The 17,353-nt window shown below is 41.8% G+C and overlaps 1 protein-coding gene across 1 annotated transcript in view; it reads left to right on the top strand.

The window, feature by feature from the left end:
* Positions 1-17,353, top strand: part of UST (uronyl 2-sulfotransferase) — a 303,668-nt gene that overhangs the window by 225,731 nt on the left and 60,584 nt on the right. The window contains exons 6-7 of the mRNA XM_030556533.1: positions 14,963-15,060; positions 17,089-17,246. Coding sequence (XP_030412393.1) covers positions 14,963-15,060; positions 17,089-17,246 — 256 coding nt within the window. The remainder of the gene's footprint in view (positions 1-14,962; positions 15,061-17,088; positions 17,247-17,353) is intronic.

Here is a 17,353-nt window from a genome sequence, read left to right on the forward strand (position 1 = left end):
GCAGCTCCTCCGGTGCAGCTACTGTACCGCCTCCAGCCCTTCCATGCAGCCGTGTCTTCTGAGTCGTCCTGCCTGAGGTCTTTACAGCAGCCCCACCAGAGGACAGGGCTGTGGGCAGTATAACAGCCACGCTGGAGGACCTGCCGGTGTGGGGCTGCCCAACAGCCCTACATTCTGCTCCTTTTCCCCACGAACCGAAGTGGAGAAAAAAGCAGAAATTGATAAATAGCTACTGGTATAGCGTACCGTACCATACCACTGTACTTGCACCACTACTTTTAACTCAATAACCAAAGTACTCTTATTAAACTTGAGTGGCTAATAAGCCATACCCCTTTCTGATTAATGCTACCTGGCCACAGCAGTCTGCACATTCATCACCCTAGACTCCACTGCTGCAGTTTATTGTAATTCTGGATAAATATGATTGCCATGAAGAAACCAGATGATACAGGGCATTGAATACCTGATCTTTATCTTCAAAGGCCTCGGTGACCTGAACCCCTCAACTATATCAAAGATCACTTCTCTTTTTGTCTGTGGTCAGGATCCTCCTGAATAGCTACCTCTGTCCAACAGAGCTGACTATATAGCATGCATCTCAAACATACAGAGGATTGGCCTTTCGGGGAAGCTGTCCTCAGTCTGTGGAACTCTCCTCTGCTAGTTATCTGGATGATCAAGGATCTCTCTCTTTCTTCAGGATGAAATGTGAGACTCATCTCTTTCCCTTTCTATCAATAACTAGCATAGAGGTGAAATGAAACAAAAAGGAAAAAGGAAAAAAAAATATCATGGTAGTCACTTTCACAGAGTCACACACGAAAAGAAAATAATTGATTGTTGTTTTAGAGTTCTTTTTCTGACTGACTCCTAACTTCATGGAGATTTGTATTTGCTCAGATACTGCACTAGTGGGTGTATTAAGAAATACCTAGAGAGACATACTTCAGTGCCAAAGTGAAATGGTCAAATCATCATGATTGAATGCTTTTCAATCATTTAACTACCTTGTTGACAGAATAACTGTGACATCCGAAGAGTGCTAGTCAGGTCATTTAGCATTGGCTGCATCACAGTGAATGGGACATAACATTGTTAAATTGTGACCTGGTCGGATTATAGGCTGAGGCACTAGCTTCTTACCTCTGGAATTCGGTTTGGATATTGAAATGGCTTTGAGGGTTGGTCTCTAGTGGACATTTCTCATTCTCAGAAAACACCCACAGTCTGGCACAATTTAGTACAACTGGCAGCCATTGGAGGGGCCTCATACCAGAATAGCATTGGCTGCTAAATGTTTGGCTGGAGTTGCATTGTCAGTGCTATGTGAGGAAGTTTGCATAGCATCTGCTTACCATATGGCGCACTCTAGCTAGTGTTACTAGTACTCTGCATTCATTAGGAAGGACCAAATTCTGCCAGAATTTGAAAATGGAAAATGTTAAAAAACTGATTAAATGGAAATTCATCATCTTGTCTTTATATGGCTTTGTATGAAGATGCCCAAATACTTACTTGTATGACAAAGTTCCTCCTGTACCTTGGTGGGTCCTGCGCTTATTGGCAGATTTGCTTGCCTCACAGATTCACCCTGTGGGTTGGGAAACAGCCCAGAGACCTTCCCCTCTGGTAGAAACCACAGTCCAGGTCAATTCCTCCTGGGTTTGATCAGGAGATGGGAGGTTTTGGGGGAACCCGGGCCCGCCCTCTTCTCTGGGTTCCAACCCAGAGCCCTGTGGGCTGCAGCTGCAGCCGCCTCCTGTTACAGTTGCACGAGAGCTACAATTCCCTAGGCTACTTCCCCATGGCCTCCTCCCAACACCTTCTTTGTCCTCACCACCGGACCTTCCTCCTGATGTCTGATAATGCTTGTACTTCTCAATCCTCCAGCAGATGCCTACTCACTCTCAGCTTCTTGCATGCCTCTTGCTCCCAGTTCCTTGCATGCACTTCCTCTCTTCTGGCTCCCTCTGGCTTGACTGCAGTGAGCCCTTTTTATAGCATCAGAGGGGCCTTAATTAGAGTCAGGTTCTTAACGGCCTCACCTGAGTCCTAGCAGGTTAATTGGAGTCAGGTGTTCTCATTAGCCTGGAGCGGCTCCTGCTCTGGTCAGTCAGGGAACAGAAAACTGCTTATCCAGTGGCCAGTATATCTCCCTTCTACTACTCTACTGTTCCCAGCTGGACTGGGTTTGTCATACTTGATATACATTAAATGAAACGTTCAACACTGATTAAAATCATACTTATGCAGGGTTAAAGCTATGTATTATAGTCATTGGATCTCCACAAAAATGTCTTAGTAACTTGTGATAACATACAATAACAGTCTTCATTCAGTAAATCTTCATTACATTTGTATTTGGGAACCTTCATTCAAACCACTACCCTGACTTTATGGTATCATTGGAGCAAGGTAGGTATTCTACAGCCTTAAAAAGTAGGAAATCGTACCTTTCCTTCTTTCATTTTCTGTTTACCCTGTTGAGCATCTGAGCGTTCATGTTTACACTTTTTCTCCATCACCATCTGGTTGTTCAGAACCATCCAGGCTTGAAGAAAGTTATGCTTTTCTTTCTTTTTTTTTTTTAATGTGTAGTTGTACTTAATACATGTCACGTGAGATTGTCAGGATGTGATGGTCAATTTGACCCACAAATAGACACTGAGCAACAAACATTTAAAAAGCAGTTAGAGGATTGTGAGGTTTCTTAGTAGAACAGAAAAATTTTCCTTGGCTATTCATAATAAGTATAATACTGTACTGTTGACTAAAGAACTGTATTGAGAACAGCCTTGTAAGCAGGAGAGGTCACCACTGACTGGGATTGCTGACTGGTTTTCCACATTATTTTATTTAGTTTCCTTTGACAGTTATGTGTCTAGTTGAAAGCCATTTATTTAGTTCACCACTTCGTCTGTGGACCTTGTGACGCACCTTCACTTCACATTTGTTACCTTCAGTCTTCATTTGAAAATACATACCTGGCTATCTTATAAATAGAGTCCCGCCCAATTATATTCAAAGTTACAGTTTACCAGGAGGGCATTGAAAGATGTCGTTTTTCTCATTTTGATTATGAGAGAAGGAAAGGCAGTTTTCATGACTTGCAGTAGATTAATGGCGAAATGGATAGAAAAATGTGTAAGACACAAGTATCTATGTTAAAATATAATTCTTCATTATTTAAAGTCTTTAAGATCATTTAATATGTTAAATAGAATCTGAAATGTCTATAATATTCAGTTTAGGTTCATTTAGGATTAACAAGCTATAAGAATTTTGAAGTCCAGATTTTTTTTATCCTAAGTGTTACCTACATTGAGAAAAATAAAGTACTTTATCTACCACTAATGTTGAGATTTTACACAAATCAAGAAATTCCAAATTATGCTATGGAAACCAAATTCCAGCTGCTTTTCTTAGATGTAGTGTTCTGTATTACTGGGTATATAAAAGTGAATTCTACTGGTATGGAGAAACCTTAAATGCTCATAATTTTAAAATTGCAGAACTGATTTCATTGACACGTATAGCTTATCCCTAAGGTCTCTCTGAGTGTTCTGTGTGTAAAATTTCTGTTTGGGATATATGAGGAAAGTGTTGATTTTTTGTTTTTGTTTTAATATACGTAACTTTGACCTGGCAAAACCAGCTGTCTTCATTTTTTCAAAAATTCCTTTCTGAGTTGAGAACAAGCATACAAAAATTCAGCCCCCCCCCCCCCAATTGTCTAGACAGTTTAACAGCAAGTGAAATTGAAAGGGTGTTAGTTAGGGCTATCAAGCAACTAAAAAAATTAATCACAATTAATCGCACTGCTAAACAATGATAGGATACCATTTATTTAAATATTTTTGATGTGTTATACATTTTTGAATAAATTGATTTCAGTTATAACACTGAATACAAAGTATACAGTCCTCACTTTAATTTTATTACAAATATTTGCAGTGTAAAAAACAAAAGAAATCAAATTTTTCTATTCCCCCATTACAAGTACAGTAGTGCAATCTCTTTATCATAAAAGTTGAACTTACAAATGTAGAATTATGTACAAAAAAACTCCATTCAAAAATAAAACAATGTAAAACTTTAGAGCCTACTAATCCACTCAGTCCTCCTCCTTGTTCCGTCAGTGTCTCAGACAAACAAGTTTGTTTACATTTGCAGGAGATAATTCTGCCTGCTTCTTGTTTACAGTGTTACCTGAAAATGAGAACAGGTGTTTTCATGGCACTGTTGTAGCCAGCGTCGCAAGATATTTACATGCCAGATGCCCTAAAGATTTGTATGTCCCTTCATGCTTCAACCACCATTCCAGAGAACATGCATCCATGCTCAATAACGATCCAAAGCAGTGCGGCCAATGCATGTCAGAGTAGGCCCGTTTCTTAATGAGGGGGAAGACAATAACAGAAAATGTGGATGTGGCAGAGGTGCTTAATGACGTCTTTGTTTCGGTTTTCACCAAGAAGGTTGGTGGCGATTGGACGTCAAACATAATCAATGCCCGTGAAAATGAGGTAGGATCAGAGTCTAAAATAGGGAAAACAAGTCAAAAATTACTTAGACAAGTTAGATGTCTTCAAATCACCAGGGCCTGATGAAATGCATCCTAGAATACTCAAAGAGATGACTGAGGAGATATCTGAGCCATTAGCAATTATCTTTGAAAAGTCATGGAAGACAGGAGACATTCCGGAAGATGTGAGGCATTCCAGAAGACTGGAAAAGGGCAAATATAGTGCCCATCTATAAAAAGGGAAATAAGGACAATTCAGGGAATTACAGACCAGTCAGCTTAACTTCTGTACCCAGAAAGATAATGGAGCAAATAATTCAGCAATTTGCAAATACCTAGAAAATAATAAGGTGATAAATAACAGTCAGCATGGATTTGTCAGGTACAAATCATGTCTAATCAACCTGATAGCTTTCTTTGACAGGGTAACAAGCCTTGTGGATAGGAGGGAAGCTGTAGATGTCGTATTTCTTGACTTTAGTAAGTCTTTTTACACTGTCTCGCATGACCTTCTCATACACAAGCTAGGGAAATGCAACCTAGATGGAGCTACCATAAGATGGGTGCATAATGGTTGGAAATGGTTCCCAGAGAGTAGTTACCAGCGGTTCACAGTCTTGCTGAAAGGGCATAATGAGTGGGGTCCCACAGGGATCAGTTCTAGGTTCTGTTCTGTTCAATATCTTCATCAATGATTTAGATAATGGCATAGAGAGTACACTTATAAAGTTTGAGGATGATACCAAGCTGGGAGGGGGTTGCAGCTGCTTTGGATAGGGTAGGATTAAAATTCGAAATGGTCTGAAGTAAATATGATGAAATTCAATAAGGACAAATGCAAAGTACTCCACTTAGGAAGGAACAATCAGTTAAACACATATGAAATGGGAAATGACTGCCTAGGAAGGAATACTGTGGAAAGAGATTTGGGGGGTCATAAGGGATCACAAGCTAAATATGAATCAACAGCGTAATGCTGTTGCAAAAAAAACCAAATATTCTGGGATGTAGTAGCCAGGAGTATTGGAAGCAAGACTCGAGAAGTAATTCTTCCGCTCTACTCCACGCTGATTAGGCCTCAACTGTAGTATTGTGTCCAGTTCTGGGCACCACATTTCAAGAAAAATGTGGACAAATTGGAGAAAGTCTAGAGAAAAAGCATCAAAAATGATTAAAGCTCTCGAAAACATGATCTATGGGGGAAGATTGAAAAAATTGGGTATGTTTAGTCTGGCGAAGAGAAGACAGAGGGAGGACATAACAGTTTTCAAGTACATAAAAGGTTGTTACAAGGAGGAGGAAGAAAAATTGTTGTTCTTAACCTCTGAGGACATGACAAGAAGTAATAGGCTTAAATTGCAGCAAGGGCGGTTTAGACTGGACATTAAGAAAAAATTCCTAACTGTCAGAGTGGTTAAGCACTGGAATAAATTGCCTAGAGAGGTTGTGGAATCTCCATCATTGGGAATTTTTAAGAGCAGGGGACTGAAATAGATGACCTCTCAAGGCCCCTTCCAGTTCTATGATTTTATGTTCATTTTCATCATCTTAGTCAGATGCCACCAGCAGAAGGCTGCTTTTCTTTTTTGGTGGTTCGGGTTCTGTAGTTTCCACATTTGAGTATTGCTCTTTCAAGACTTCTGAAAGCATGCTCCACACCTTGTCTCTCTAAGATTTTGGAAGGCACTTCAGATTCATAAACATTGCATCAAGTGATGTAGCTATCTTTAGAAATCTCACATTGGTACCTTTGCATTTTGTCAAATCTGCAGTGAAAGTGTTCTTAAAACGAACAACATGTGCTTGATCATCATTCGAGACTTCTATAACATGAACTATATGGCAGAATGTGGGCAAAACAGAGCAGGAGACATACAATTCTCCCTCAAGGAGTTTAGTCACAAATTTAATTAATGCATTATTTTTTTAATAAGTATCATCAGCATGGAAGCATGACCTCTGGAATGGTGACTGAAGCGTGAAAGGGCATATGAATGTTAAGCATATCTGGCACGTAAAAATCTTGCACTGCTGGCTATAAAAGTGCCGTGCGAATGCCTCTCACAGACAGCTGCAGCGGCACAGGAGCCAGCAAACAGAGCTGCCAACAGGGGAGTTTCAGAGGGAGTTCTGTTGGAGGAGCAGGTTTTTGTAGTTTGTGGATTGTAGTGTGTGTGTGTGTGTGTGTGTGTGTGTGTGTGTGTGTGTGTGTGTGTGTGTGTGTGGAGGCTGCTAGGGGCAGTGTGCTGGGAGCCCTGATTAGGGGGTGGAGCTTACCTGATTAGGGGTCCTATAAAAGTAGCCAGCCAGTCAGGCAGCGGCACAGGAGCCAGCAAACAGAGCTGCCAACAGGGGAGTTTCAGAGGGAGGTTGCAGGGGAGACTAAGATGAACCGACAGGCTTGTTAAGGGTGTGGGTGGTGGTCTAGTGCCTGCTGGGGATTTGTGTTGTGTTCTGTTCCGTGCACTACCAGGCTTTAGGTGAGAAGGCTCTGACTGATACAGAGGTAGCAGTGAAAGACACAATGAGGATGACTGGATGTGGAAGTTGCGGCATGTACATGATCCTGGAAGGGGCACCTAAAAAGAATTTTGTCTGCATGAAGTGCCGCCTGATAGAGCTGATGGAAGAAAAGATCCGAGGACTGGAGATGCAGGTGGAAACTCTGGTTGAGTTTAGAAGGGGGGTTGAGCAGATGATGGAGCAAAGACATGAGGAGGCTGAAGGGACAAGCTCAGATGTGCAGATGGAAGCAGGACCAAAGAATTCAGAGGAGAGACTGCTGGGGGAGGAAAGTGGACAGTGGAAGCATGTGACTAAGAGAAGCAGGCAGAGGAAAAGACGGGCCAGTGAAGGAGAAATAGAACTCAGGAACAGGTTTGCAAAGTTGGAAAATGAAAAAAGGGGCGCAGCAGGTGGTCACTATAGGAGAGAGGGCAAGGAAAAAGAAAAGAGCTGATAGTCATACAAGAGGAGGGGAGGAGTCAATGGAGGCAACACCAAATATAAGCCCCAGGAGGATTGCAAGGGTGAATAGGAATCGAGAGGACTTGCAGCCAGCGGGTGCGCGGGATAGACTGGAGAATCACCCTGTCACCAGGAAAAGGCAGGTCTACGTGATTGGAGACTCCTTACTGAGAAGAATAGACAGGCCTGTAACTAGAGCTGATCGGAAGAACAGAAGGGTGTGCTGTCTGCCGGGTGCTAAGATACAGGATGTGGACCTGAGGCTGAAAAGGATCCTAGCGGGAGCAGGAAAGAATCCGTTGATTGTCCTTCATGTGGAAAAGAATGATACGGCTAGATACTCTCTGGAATATATAAAGGGAGACTATGCAAGACTGGGGAAGACACTTAAGGAAATCGAGGCTCAGGTGATCTTCAGTGGGATTCTGCCAGTTCCTAGAGAAGGGCAACAAAGGTGTAACGAGATTGTGGCAGTTAACAGATGGCTCAGGCAGTGGTGCTATAAGGAGGGCTTTGGGATGTACGGCCATTGGGAAGCATTTACGGACAGAAGACTGTTCTCTTGGGATGGACTTCACCTGAGTAAGGAGAGAAATAGACTTCTAGGATGGAGGCTCGCCGAACTGATTAAGAGAGCTTTAAACTAGGAATTTGGGGAGAATGGTTGGGAGATGTCCAGGAGATCTCCACGCCACAATTTAACCTTGAGAGGGAAGTAAACAAAGTAAGAGGGGATACAGCCGTGGACAGAAGAATTGACACAAGGAGGAAGAGTAGTGTAGATAGCAGACTAACAGGTGATGCTGGTGGTAGAATGTCTCTGCCTAACAGGGTAAAGAATGTCAGTGAAGCCAAACGGCAAAAATTAAGATGTCTGTACACTAATGCGAGGAGCCTAGGAAACAAAATGGAGGAACTAGAGCTACTGGTGCAAGAAGTGAAACTGGATATTATAGGGATAACAGAAACATGGTGGAATAGTAGTCATGACTGGAGTACAGGTATTGAAGGCTGTGTGCTGTTTAGGAAAGACAGAAATAAAGGCAAAGGTGGTGGAGTAGCATTGTACATCAATGAGGAGGTTAACTGTAAAGAAATAAGAAGGGAGGGAATGGATAAGACGGAGTCTGTCTGGGCAAAAATCGCATTGGGAAAGAAAGCTACTAGAGCCTCCCCTGAGATAGTGCTTGGGGTGTGCTACAGACCGCCGGGATCTGATTTGGATACGGATAGAGAACTCTTTAATGTTTTTAATGAAGTAAACACTAATGGAAATGTGTGATCATGGGAGATTAACTTCCCAGGTATAGACTGGAGGACAAGTGCTAGCAAGAATAATATGGTTCAGATTTTTCTGGATATGATAGCAGATGGATTTCCTCACCAGTAGTTGAAGAACCAACAAGAGGGTATGCCATTTTAGATTTGGTTTTGGTGAGTAGTGAGGACCTGATAGAAAAAATGGTTGTAGGGGACAACCTAGGTTCGAGTGATCATGAGCTAATTCAGTTCAAACTAGATGGAAGGATAAACAAAAATAGATCTGGGACTAGGGTTTTTGACTTCAAAAGGGCTAACTTTAAAGAATTAAGGAAATTAGTTAGGGAAGTGGACCGGACTGAAGAACTTGTGGATCTAAATGCGGAGGAGGCCTGGAATTACTTTAAGTCGCAGCTGCAGAAACTATCAGAAGCCTGCATCCCAAGAAAGGGGGGGAAAAAAACATAGGCAGGAGTTGTAGACCAAGCTGGATAAGCAAGCATCTCAGAGAGGTGATTAAGAAAAAGGAGAGAGCCTGCAAGGAGTGGAAGAAGGGTGGGATTAGCAAGGAAAGCTACCTTATTGAGGTCAGAACATGTAGGGATAAAGTGGGAAAGGCTAAAAGCCAAGTAGAGTTGGACCTTGCAAAGGGAATTAAAACCAATAATAAAAGGTTCTATAGCCATATAAATAAGAAGAAAACAAAGAAAGAAGAAGTGGGACCGCTAAACACTGAGGATGGAAAGGAGGTTAAGGATAACCTAGGCATGGCCCAATATCTAAATAAGTACTTTGCCTCAGTCTTTAATAAGGCTAATGAGGAGCTTAGGGATAATGGAAGAATGACAAATGGGAATGAGTATCAGAGGGGTAGCCGTGTTAGTCTGGATCTGTAAAAGCAGCATAGAATCCTGTGGCACCTTATAGACTAACAGACGTTTTGGAGCATGAGCTTTCGTGGGTGAATACCCACTTCCTCAGATGCATGTAGTGGAAATTTCCAGGGGCAGGTATATATATGCTAGCAAGCAAGCTAGAGATAACGAGGTCAATTCAATCAGGGAGGATGAGGCCCTGTTCTAGCAGTTGAGGTGTGAAAACCAAGAGAGGAGAAACTGGTTCTGTAGTTGGCAAGCCATTCACAGTCTTTGTTCAATCCTGAGCTGATGGTGTCAAATTTGCAGATGAACTGAAGCTCAGCAGTTTCTCTTTGAAGTCTGGTCCTGAAGTTTTTTTGCTGCAGGATGGCCATCTTAAGGTCTGCTATAGTGTGGCCAGGGAGGTTGAAGTGTTCTCCTACAGGTTTTTGTATATTGCCATTCCTAATGTCTGATTTGTGTCCATTTATCCTTTTCCGTAGAGACTGTCCAGTTTGGCCGATGTACATAGCAGAGGGGCATTGCTGGCATATGATGGCGTATATTACATTGGTGGCTGTGCAGGTGAATGAACCAGTGATGGTGTGGCTGATCTGGTTAGGTCCTGTGATGGTGTCGTTGGTGTAGATATGTGGGCAGAGTTGGCATCGAGGTTTGTTGCATGGATTGGTTCCTGAGGTAGAGTTATTATGGTGCGGTGTGCAGTTACTGGTGAGAATATGTTTCAAGTTGGCAGGTTGTCTGTGGGCAAGGACTGGCCTGCCACCCAAGGCCTGTGAAAGTGTGGGATCATTGTCCAGGATGGGTTGTAGATCCTTGATGATGCGTTGGAGGGGTTTTAGCTGGGGGCTGTATGTGATGGCCAGTGGAGTCCTGTTGGTTTCTTTCTTGGGTTTGTCTTGCAGTAGGAGGCTTCTGGGTACACGTCTGGCTCTGTTGATCTGTTTCCTTATTTCCTCGTGCGGGTATTGTAGTTTTGAGAATGCTTGGTGGAGATTTTGTAGGTGTTGGTCTCTGTCTGAGGGGTTAGAGCAGATGCGGTTGTACCTCAGTGCTTGGCTGTAGACAATGGATCGTGTGATGTGTCCGGGATGGAAGCTGGAGGCATGAAGGTAGGCATAGCGGTCGGTAGGTTTTCGATATAGGGTGGTGTAAATATGACCATCACTTATTTGCACCGTGGTGTCAAGAAAGTGGACCTCCCGTGTAGATTGGTCCAGGCTGAGGTTGATGGTGGGGTGGAAGCTGTTGAAATCGTGGTGGAATTTTTCCAGAGTCTCCTTCCCATGGGTCCAGATGATGAAGATGTCATCAATGTAGCGTAGGTAGAGAAGGGGTGTGAGTGGACGAGAGCTGAGGAAGCGTTGTTCCAGGTCGGCCATAAAGATATTGGCATATTGTGGGGCCATGCGGGTGCCCATAGCAGTGCCACTGATCTGGAGATATATATTGTCATCAAATTTGAAATAGTTGTGTATAAGTATAAAGGCACAGAGCTCAGCAGCCAGTTGTGCTGTGGGAATGAGGATATGGAGGTGAATATTACCACATCTGAGGTTGTCATAAACAGATAGCTAAGGGTTAATGTCTCTTTCACCTGGAAAGAAGTAACCTGAAACACCTGACCAGAGGCCAATCAGGAAACAAGACTTTTTCAAATCTGGGTGGAGGGAAGTTTGTGTCTGAGTCCTTTGTCTTGTATCTGTCCCTCTCGGCTATGGGAAGGATTTTTCTATTTCCTGCTTTCTAATCTTCTGTTTCCAAATTGTGAGTACAAAGATAGGTTTGTTTTTTGTAATTACATGTATGTAGTTGCTGGAGTGCTTTGAATTGTATTTTTTGAATAAGGCTGTTTATTCATATTTCTTTTAAGCAATTGACCCTGTATTTGTCACCTTAATACAGAGAGACCATTTTTATGTATTTTTCTTTCTTTTTATATAAAGCTTTCTTTTAAGACCTGTTGGAGTGTTTCTTTAGTGAGGAACTCCAGGGAATTGAGTCTGTGCTCACCAGGGAAGTGGTGGGAGGAAGAAGTCAGGGGGAAATCTGTGTGTGTTAGATTTACTAGCCTGACTTTGCATACCCTCTGGGTGAAGAGGGAAGTACTTCTGTTTCTAGGACTGGAAATAGAGAGGCTGGAATCCCTCTGTTTAGATTCACGGAGTGTATCTGTGTATCTGTGTATCTCTCCAGGAACACCTGGAGGGGGGAAGGGAAAAGGTTTATTTCCCTTTGTTGTGAGACTTAAGGGATTTGGGTCTTGGGGTCCCCAGGGAAGGTTTTTGGGGGGACCAGAGTGCCCCAAAACACTCTAATTTTTTGGGTGGTGGCAGCTTTACCAAGTCCAAGCTGGTAACTAAGCTTGGAGGTTTTCATGCTAACCCCCATATTTAGGATGCTAAGGTCCAAATCTGGGACTAGGTTATGACAGAGGCAGAAGCCAAACTTGAACAGCTTAATGGGACAAAATCGGAGGGTCCAGACAATCTTCATCCAAGAATATTAAAGGAACTGGTGCATGAAATTGCAATCCCATTAGCGAGAATTTTTAATGAATCGGTAAACTCAGGGGTTGTACCGTATGACTGGAGAATTGCTAACATAGTTCCTATCTTTAAGAAAGGGAAAAAATGTGATCCGAGTAACTATAGACCTGTTAGTTTGACATCTGTAGTATGTAAGGTCTTGGAAAAATTTTTGAAGGAGAAAGTAGTTAAGGACATTGAGGTCAATGGTAATTGGGACAAATTACAACATGGTTTTACTAAGGGTAGATCGTGCCAAACCAGCCTGATCTCCTTCTTTGAGAAGGTGACAGATTATTTAGACAAAGGAAACACGGTGGATCTAATTTACCTTGATTTCAGTAAGACATTTGACACGGTTCCACATGGGGAATTATTAGTTAAATTGGAAAAGATGGGGATCAATATGAAAATTGAAAGGTGGATAAGGAACTGGTTAAAGGGGAGACTACAACGGGTCGTACTGAAGGGTGAACTGTCAGGCTGGAAGGAGGTTACTAGTGGAGTTCCTCAAGGATCGGTTTTGGGACCAATCTTATTTAATGTTTTTATTACTGACCTTGGCACAAAAAGCAGGAATGTGCTAATAAAGTTTGCAGATGACACAAAGCTGGGAGGTATTGCTAACACAGAGAAGGACCGGGATATCATACAGGAAGATCTGGATGACCTTGTAAACTGGAGTAATAGTAATAGGATGAAATTTAATAGTGAAAAGTGCAAGGTCATGCACTTAGGGATTAATAATAAGAATTTTAGATATACATTGGGGACGCATCAGTTGGAAGCAACAGAGGAGGAGAAGGACCTTGGAGTATTGGTTGATCGCAGGATGACTATGAGCCGCCAATGTGATATGGCCGTTAAAAAAGCTAATGCGGTTTTAGGATGCATCAGGCGAGGTATTTCCAGCAAAGATAAGGAGGTGTTAGTACCGTTATATAAGGCACTGGTGAGACCTCACCTGAAATACTGTGTGCAGTTCTGGTATCCCATGTTTAAGAAGGATGAATTCAAACTGGAACAGGTTCAGAGACGGGCTACTAGGATGATCCGAGGAATAGAAAACCTGTCATATGAAAGGAGACTCAAAGAGCTTGGCTTGTTTAGTCTAGCCAAAAGAAGGCTGAGGGGGGATATACTTGCTCTTTATAAATATATCAGAGGGATTAATATTAGGGAGGGAGAGGAATTATTTAAGCTTAGTACCAATGTAGACAGAAGAACAAATAGGTATAAACTGGACACTAGGAAGTTTAGACTTGAAATTAGACAAAGGTTTCTAACCATTAGAGGAGTGAAGTTCTGGAACAGCCTTCCAAGGGGAGTAGTGGGGGCAAAAGACATATCTGGCTTTAAGACTAAGCTTGATAAGTTTATGGAAGGGATGGTATGATAGGATAGCTTAATTTTGGCAATTGATCTTTGATCATCAGCAGATAAGTATGTCCAGTGGTCGGTGATGGGATGTTGGATGGGATGGGATCTGAGTTACTGCAGAGAATTCTTTCCTAAGTGCTGTCTGGTGAGTCTTGTCCACATGCTCAGGGTTTAGCTGATTGCCATATTTGGGGTCGGGAGGGAATTTTCCTCCAGGGCAGACTGGCAGAGGCCCTGGAGGTTTTTCACCTTCCTCTGCAGCGTGGGGCATGGGTCACTTGCTGGTGGATTCTCTGCAGCTTGAGGTCTTCAAACCGCAATATGAAGACTTCAATAACTCGGACATAGGTTTGGGGTTTGTTATAGAAGTGGATGTGTAGGGTTCTGTGGCCTGCTTTGTGCAGGAGGTCAGACTAGATGATCACATTGGTCCCTTCTGACCCTAAAGTCTATAAGTCTACTTTCAGGTGACATAAATAAGAAGCAAGCAACATTATGTCCCATAAATGTAAACAAACTTGTTTGTCTTAGCGATTGGCTGAACAAGAAGTAGGACTGAGTGGACTTGTAGGCTCTAAAGTTTACATTGTTCTGTTTTTGAGTGCAGTTATGTAACAAAGAAAATCTACCTTTGTAAGTTGTACTTTCATGATAAAGAGATTGTACTACATTACTTGTATAAGGTGAATTGAAAAATACTATTTCTTTTGTTTATATTATTTTTATTACAAATATTTGCACTCTAAAAAGGATGACGTGAGCACTGTACACTTTGTATTCTGTGTTGTAACTGAAATCTATATATTTGAAAATGTAGAAAAACATCTAAAAATATTTAATAAATTTCAGTTGGTATTCCAGTGTTTAACAGTGCAATTAAAACAGCAATTAATTGCAATTTTTTTAGTTAATCACGTGAGTTAACAGCGATTAATCAGCAGCACCAGTGTTAATACGAGAGTAACTAAAGGTCTGCACTTCCTATAACTATAGCAGGCTGAAATGTCATACCTATACAGTGATAATGTAGTTAGACTGTAATGATGGTGTTAATAAATTGATGCTTAATCTGGCTATGTTCAAAAACAGTCTCATACCAAAGTTGTTCTTCAGTACATTTTAATCAAAGGGTGTGAAGTTAAAACCTTGCTTTGAAGATGTGTTCACTGCAACAGAATAACAGCATGACGTTGCAGCAAGATGTTGTGATGCTCACAGAAAATTTTTCCTGTGCTAATGAAATTCAGAAATGTTAAATATCCTGCAAGTTATTCTTGAGGGACTTAAGTGTAGATTCAGTGCAGTCAGGGCTACACCATGAAGTATGGGAAAACTTTACTTAGGTGGGAAAGAAAAGAGCACATTTTTATGGAGATGGTGAGATACGATATTTAACTTTGTTTTCCTTTCATTCTCCCTAGGATATTAACATATGTATTCTTGAAAACTACCCTGAATGTTCCAATCCCAGGTTATTTTACATCATACCATATTTCTGTGGACAGCATCCAAGATGCAGGTAAATGTATATCACACATACCTGATTTCTGTACCGCAATAGACATTGAACACTTGCCAATAGTTACCACACAGAGTGGTATCAGAGAGACAACAGTTATTCCCAATTGTGAATATAGGGGAAAACATGACTCATGTGACAGTGTGTGGTAACAGTATGTATTTATTATGAAATAATATATATAAGGAATTTTTTACATGAAGGGTATAAATTTTGCATTTTTTTCTTTGAGTACACACTATAATTAGAGCTTTGTGTGCAAATGTGAAATAACATACAATAAAATGAAAAAGAACATAAACTACATAAAATGAGAATTTAACCTTCAGCAGCAGCTCCTGCAGCTTCTGTCCAATGAGGATATGATGAAGGGGTGGCTGACCCAAACCGAAGTGGTGCTATCACCCCATGCGCCAGATTGCACTGCAGAGAGCTAGGCCCAGCCCTGAAGGGACAGGAGCCTCCACTGTGGGGTGAGTACAGGGTGATCTTGCTCTGCAACCCCACCAAGGGCCTCCAAGCTTTACCCCCCAGGGGTAGAACCCAGCCCCACCCACCCAAGGCTTCCCTCAGAGCAAGGACCTGACCCTCAACCCCACCCTTCCTTTCATAAGGTCATATTCTGCAACAGTGGTGTCCAACTTTTTCAGCCGAAGGGTCAAATATACTATTTCAAAATGGTCTACGGGCCACTATCAATTATTTGGGACAGATTCTTTGTCCCATGCCACTCCCTTTGCACTGCTCAGTCCCCAGTGTGCATACAGCCTCATAAGCAAAGCCTATGCCCCTACTTCTTGTAGCCCCTTGTGCAGGGCATGTGTCAGATTGGGAAAGGGGAGTGGTTCAAGTGGGCTACAGTCCAGTTGTCCCTAAAATGACATATGGTCCCTATGGAACTGTTGTCAGCTTGTGCAAGTTGGAGCAGCTCCCGGGCTGATTAACCCTGCACCTGAGGTGAGATAGAGAAAGAAAGACTGAACCAGTTGTTGGATCTCATTTTATCCCCCTTTTCCCCTGCCCTGGAATGCCTTTCATAACTGAGAAGGTTGGACACCACTGCTGCAGAATATGTGCTTATAAAAGGAAGGAGCGCTCTGATTGCAGGAAATGCAAGTTAATGTTACAAAGAATTATGGGATGTACCTTCAACTGCTGTAAATCATTTGAGTCCATGGGCCTACATCCCTTTATACCAGCTAGTGTGAACCTATAGGTAAATCTGCAGGCCTGCAGCAATACTGATCATTTCAGAAAGTGTAAGTGGTGGTAAAAACTTTCCACTCTGAGAGGGGCCAATAGTATTTCTGGTTGGCGCTATTAAAAACATGATGCTATCACGCTGCAGTCATTGCAATACCACAACGTATGCCCACTGTCCAGATCATGAGAAAAGTGTAGAAAAAAATAAAAACACGGTCTTAACAAATATGAATGGAAAGAATAAAAATAGGCAAAGTCTCTGTAAAGAAAAGGAAGACCGTGTAAGCTGCATTTCCATAGGAAGCAACAAGCTCTGCTGTACATTATCAAAATAACTTTTTTGTCACATGCTGTGAATTTTCTGAGCTGATACTGTTTTATGGGTGAGACGTTTGGAACCTCTGTCAGTGAAAGCTGTATAGAGAATTTAGTACTACTGTACTGTATCTAACTTTATTATAAAATAGTCACATTTTTACATGCTAAACTGCTTCTATATGACTCATAATGAGCTTTGGAAGCCACATATACCTTTCCGTTCTTCCATTTTCTTTCCAGATCTTTTTCCATCTGATCATAACTCCAGTAAACATAATATCACAAAACCTGCTTGCAAATCTATGAAAAAACATATATGAGCATATTTGAGTCAGAGAACCAAGATGCTTTCTTAACTTTGTATAGATTTCCCAGTGGGAATCTGTGTGAGGTATTCCCCACGACTCCTTCCATCATAATTTTTTTTCTATCAGTCATGTTCTTCATTTGAATTTCCAAAGCAAACACACCATTTAGAGACTTTTTTTTTTTTTTTAATCCTTAAAGGGAGCCTGGAGAATGGGCCCTTGAAAGAGCAAAACTGAACGTGAATGAAAATTTCCTGCTTGTGGGGATTCTGGAAGAGCTAGAGGATGTGCTGCTTTTACTGGAAAGATTCTTACCTCATTATTTCAAGGATGTGCTCAGCATCTACAAAAACCCAGGTAACTTTCCTGTTACAAATCACGCTTTATAGAAACTGTTGCAAGATGCCCAGAGCTGTTCAAAGGTAGGTGTTGTCTCTTAGCCTTTCAATAAAGAGAGGATTCCC

Source organism: Gopherus evgoodei, chromosome 3 (assembly GCF_007399415.2).
Source record: "Gopherus evgoodei ecotype Sinaloan lineage chromosome 3, rGopEvg1_v1.p, whole genome shotgun sequence".
Taxonomy (NCBI): Eukaryota; Metazoa; Chordata; order Testudines; family Testudinidae; genus Gopherus; species Gopherus evgoodei.